The sequence below is a fragment of the Mesoplodon densirostris genome, chromosome 1 (assembly GCF_025265405.1).
Source record: "Mesoplodon densirostris isolate mMesDen1 chromosome 1, mMesDen1 primary haplotype, whole genome shotgun sequence".
In the NCBI taxonomy this organism is placed as follows: Eukaryota; Metazoa; Chordata; class Mammalia; order Artiodactyla; family Ziphiidae; genus Mesoplodon; species Mesoplodon densirostris.
Window position 1 is genome coordinate 65681445 of NC_082661.1, and position 5013 is coordinate 65686457.

The 5013-nt window shown below is 41.1% G+C and overlaps 1 protein-coding gene across 1 annotated transcript; it reads right to left on the reverse strand.

Annotated features, from left to right (window-relative positions):
* Positions 1-4072: 4072 nt before the first annotated feature.
* LOC132481271 (peroxiredoxin-1-like) lies at positions 4073-4564 on the reverse strand. The gene has a single exon (XM_060086059.1). The coding sequence runs from the start codon at positions 4562-4564 to the stop codon at positions 4073-4075; it is 492 nt and encodes a 163-aa protein (XP_059942042.1).
* Positions 4565-5013: the final 449 nt, after the last annotated feature.

Genomic DNA, 5013 nt, shown 5'->3' on the forward strand with positions numbered 1-5013 from the left:
GTCTAATATATCCCAAAGGAATGGATATAACCCAAAGGAACAGTGTCTGGTACTAAGGAGATGCTTATTGCTATATATGTGAACAGATGAACGGCTTCTGATGGACAGATGTGCTTGAGAACCATTCTTTTCCACACTCTCATCCACTCTCGAGATTTTACCTATGTCGACATGCTAAAGGTTCCTATAAGCTTACATCCACATACTAACCTCAAAACCTGTGAATATGTTAGTTTACATGGCAAATGAGAAATAAGGCTGAAGATGGAATTAAGGTTGCTAATCAGTTGACATTAAGGTAGATTCACCTGGGATATCTAGGTAGTCCCAATATAATCACAAGGGTCCTTAAAAGTGGAGGAAGGAGGCAGAAGAGGAGAGTCTGAGAAAAATCTGACTACACAAGAATGGCCAGAGATGCAATGTTGCTGGCTTTGAAGATGGAAGAAAGGAATCATGAGTGGGTTCTATAAGCTGGAAAGGGCAAGGAAATGGATTCTTCCTTAGAAAAAGGAACACAGACCCACCAATACCTTGATTGTAGCCCAATGAGACCCATGTTGAACTTCCAACCTACTGTAAGATAATAAATTTGTACTATTTTCAGCAAGTTTGTAGAGATTTGTTACAGTAGCCATAGGAAATTAATACACTGAGTGACAATATAGAAGGTAAGTAGAGAAGACACTTTGAGGGGCCTCATGAAGTTACGAGAGTCCAGGGAAACACTAAAAAGTAAGAGTCAGCCATGAAAACAGCTGGGGGAAGATTCCAGAGGGAAGAATTGAGTATTGAGTCCCAGAGGGAGGACTCCCCATGGCATATTCCAGGAGCAGAACGGAGGCCTGAGGGGCTGAGCTGAGGGAGGGAGAGGGAGTGTGAATGGGATAGAGCTGGACAGCTGGGCAGAGGTCCCATTCATGGCCTGCAGGGTCACGGCAGGGAGGCTGAGGTTTACTCTAAGAGCAGTAGATTGCTGTCAAGGTTTCAGCAAGGAGATAATACAATATACAAATGATCTTGTGGTTATAATCTCCTGGGTACTTCACAAGCAGCCCAGACTGAACTAAGTTCAAGGCTGGTCAGTAGTACTGAGATTGACCAAGTCACCCAACCCAGAGGCCTGAGAGGCATCCTAGACCTCTCCTTCCCAGCCCAGGCTCATTCATTCCCCCCCCTAACCAGCTCTCCATACACAAACCCCGTGCTACATTCATGCGTCGAGAGAAGTTCTCACAGCTACCTCCCAGATGGGTCCCTGTCTCTGGCATTGCCCATCGTCGCTAACCATCCTCCACACTGCAGCAAAGCCACATGTCCAGTAGGCAAACCTGACCATCCCCTGCTTTAAACACTTGAAAGGTTTCCTATAGAAAACAAGATGAAGTCCAACTCCCAGGGCCTGCACTAGGGTGAGACAAGTGAGGCACTTTCCCCCCAGGAAAAGATTTAAGGAGGTGCCAAAACACTCAGCAATCAAAATGAATAATATATTAACTTTATTGTGATTTAATTTACATACCAAAAAGTTCATCTGTTTGAAGTGTGCAATCCAATGGTTTGGTATATTTACAAAATTGTGCAATCATTACCATATGCTAATTTTATAGCAGTTTTTTTTTTTTAATTTTTACTGGAGTATAGTTGATTTACAACTAATTTTGTAACAGTTTTATCACCCCCAAAGTAAACCTTGTACCTATTAATAGTCACTCTTCAGAACTCTTGCCACTCGCTCTAGCCCTAAGCAATCACCTAAACTACATTATATCTCTCTATATTTCCTTATTCTGGACATTTCATAGAAATGGGATCATATAATATGTAGTCTTTTGTGACTGGCTTCTTTCACTTAGCTTATGCTTTCAGGGGTCATCTATATTTCAACATGTATCAGTATGTCGTTCTTTTTTCATGGCCAAATATTATTCCATTGTATGGATATGCCTTATTTGCTGACCCATTCAAAAGAATGGATGGATATTTGGGCTGTTTCTATCTTTTGGTTACTATGAATAATGCTGCTTGTACATGCATGTACAAGTTTTGTGTGGCCAGATGTTCTCATTTCTCTTGGGAGAATACCTAAGAATGGAATTGCTAGGTCATATGACATCCCTCTGACTCTTTGAGGGACTGCCAAGCTGTTTTCCAAAGCTGCTGCACACTATTTTACATTACCATGAGCCATGTAGGAGAGTTCCAATTTTTCCATATCCCTATCAGTATTTATCATGCTCTGTCTTTTTTATTATAGTCATTCTACTGAATGTGAAATATTATCTCATTGTGGCTTTGATTTCCATTTTGCTAATGACTAAGGATGTTGAGCAACTTTTCACATGCTTATTATAGCCATTCATATATCTTCTCTTAAGAAATGTCTACTCAAATCCTTTGCTCAGTTTTTAATTGGGTATTTGTTCCTTTATTATTGAGTTGTAAGCATTCCTTATATATTCTCAATACAAGTCCCTTAACAAATATATGATTTGCACATATTTTGTCCCTGTCTTTGAGCTGTCTTTTCAATTTCTTGATGGTATCCTTAGGAGCACAAAGGTTTTTAAGCATGATGAAGTCCAACTTATCAATCTTTTATTTTATCACTTGTGGTTTTGTTGTCATATTTAAGAAATTTTTTTTGGCTAGACAAGATTTTATTGGGTACAAGATGATCATTTTTGATAAAGAATTATAGTAGAGATCTTAAATGAAGATAACAAGGCTTAAAGAAGTTTGGTCAAAAGACCAAAGCAGATCCAGACTTGCTACCTGCCTTGGAATATGGGATTATTACCTGTTACCATTTATCTGCAGCGCTTCAAAATTCTATTTGTTACAGGTCTTAAGAAGCAACTATCCCCTAAATAACGGTACCTGCCTCAGAGGGTTATTATGGAGACTGAATAAATATGAAATAGTGCCTGGCATATAATAAGCTATTATTAAAGGCCCCAGGAAACCTATGCTGCTGCTCATACTTCTTGCTTGTCTGAATACTGGAGGGGTAGGTAGGCTGGTGTAGCCATGTCTGGAAGGTGTCTAGAAGGGCACCACATGATATACAGAAGGATTCTCAGTCCTGAATCTGCCCTAGCCTCAAGAGCCCAGGAGGAATCCACCTTTTCCCCACTGACAACCCTCCCTCAGGACAATGATATGAGATAAGAACTACCCTTAAATCAAGGATGGAAACCCAGGGAAGCCAAGAGGTGCTCAACATTGTGCTTTTGACACAGAAAGCCTACCCTATGAACACCAGTGTTGTGTTTGTCTCCCCCTCCCCCTTTTAGTTCCAAAGGTACTGAAGCCTCTAACTCTGATCTTTTTACAGAACCAGTACCAGGCATTTATCAGAAGAGGCCAAGCTTTAGGTTTTCATACAGCCCTCCCAGTAGTGTAAAAGTAAATGTCAGTAATCTCATTGGGCTCTTAACCTGCAACCCAGTCTATAGCATAAATTGCAGTGCCTTGGCCAGTACTGCAGTAGGCCTTGCTCTTCTCCAGATATGGTGAAATGAAAAACCTTGCTTCGAGGTCCATTCTCTGTATCTACTTGCATTTCTCCTCAATACAATTTCCTGATTCTGAGACACTCTCACACCTCATTTTCCCCTAAAGAGGGAAAGCAAAAAGTAAATTCCTCTTACACTCAAAGGCTAATGTCCCCCAAAATGAAGAATCAACAAGGTCTCAGCTCAAGTTTAATAAAACTACAAAAGACCAAAAGTGATACCCTACTACTATACACATCAGTTTGCCTGCCCCATAATACAGCTCAGGCCATTCCCTCCAGAGGAAGAAAGGCTGGTCTCCCCAACCCCTGCAGGAAAGGCCTGTCTTGTCCCACACCACATCTGGGTTGAGTGCAAGGTCTTGTGTTTTAAGCATGACAATAATACAAAAGAGGATTTGTTCTCATGGCCACCTACTGCAGCCTGGCCCTAAAATGGCCCAGTGCTCACTTCTGTTTAGAGAAATATTCTTTGCTCTTCTGGACATCATGCTTGATGGTATCACTGCCAGGCTTGCAGCCAGCTGGGCATACTTCCCCATGTTTTTCAGTAAACTAGAGGGCCTGAACTAGTCTCAGTGCCTCATCCAGAGAAAGGCCAACAGGAAGGTCATATATGGTGGTCTGTGGAAGGATACCTTTATCATCAATAACAAAAAGGCCCCTGAATGAGATGCCTTCATTGGTCTTTAAAACCCCATAGTCCTGAGCAATGATGTGCTTGGGGTCTGATATCAAGGGAATGTTCATGGGTCCCAGTCCTCCTTGTTTCTTGGGTGTGTTGATCCATGCCAGGTGACAGAAGTGAGAATCCACAGAAGCACCAATCACTTGGCAGTTGAGTTTCTTAAATTCTTCTGCCCTATCATTGAAAGCAATGATCTCCTTGGGGCACATAAAGGTGAAGTCAAGAGGGTAAAAGAAGAACACAACATATTTTCCTTTGTAGTCAGATAGGCTGATATCTTTGAACTGACCATCTGGCATTACAGCAGTTGCTTTGAACTGGGGGGCACGGTGCCCAATTTTGGCATTTCCCGAAGACATATTGCAATCAGCACTCCTCACAAGCCACAAAGGACAGTCAGGAAGCACACATGCCAGAAATTATTAATTAACTCATGATCATGAAGATTTATTCTCCATGTTTCCTTCTGGGAGTTTTATAGTTTTAGCTGTTACATTTAGGACTATGATATACTTTCAGCTAATCTTTGTGTATGATATGAGGCATGGGTCCAACTTCATTCTTTTGCATGTGGATATACAGTTGTTTGGGCAAATCTGCTGAAGAGATAAATATGCTTTAATGCAATAAAGACAAGATCAGTAACAGTGTCATGCTGAGCCCTATTGGATCCTGAGGCAAAAGAAAAAAATCAGTGATACTGATCCATCCTTATTTAAAATTTTGCTATTTTTATCTTGATTGCTAAGTTTTTGGAGTCTCTTTAAATGTGACATTTGAAGCACATGCCTCACTCACCTCACGCTAG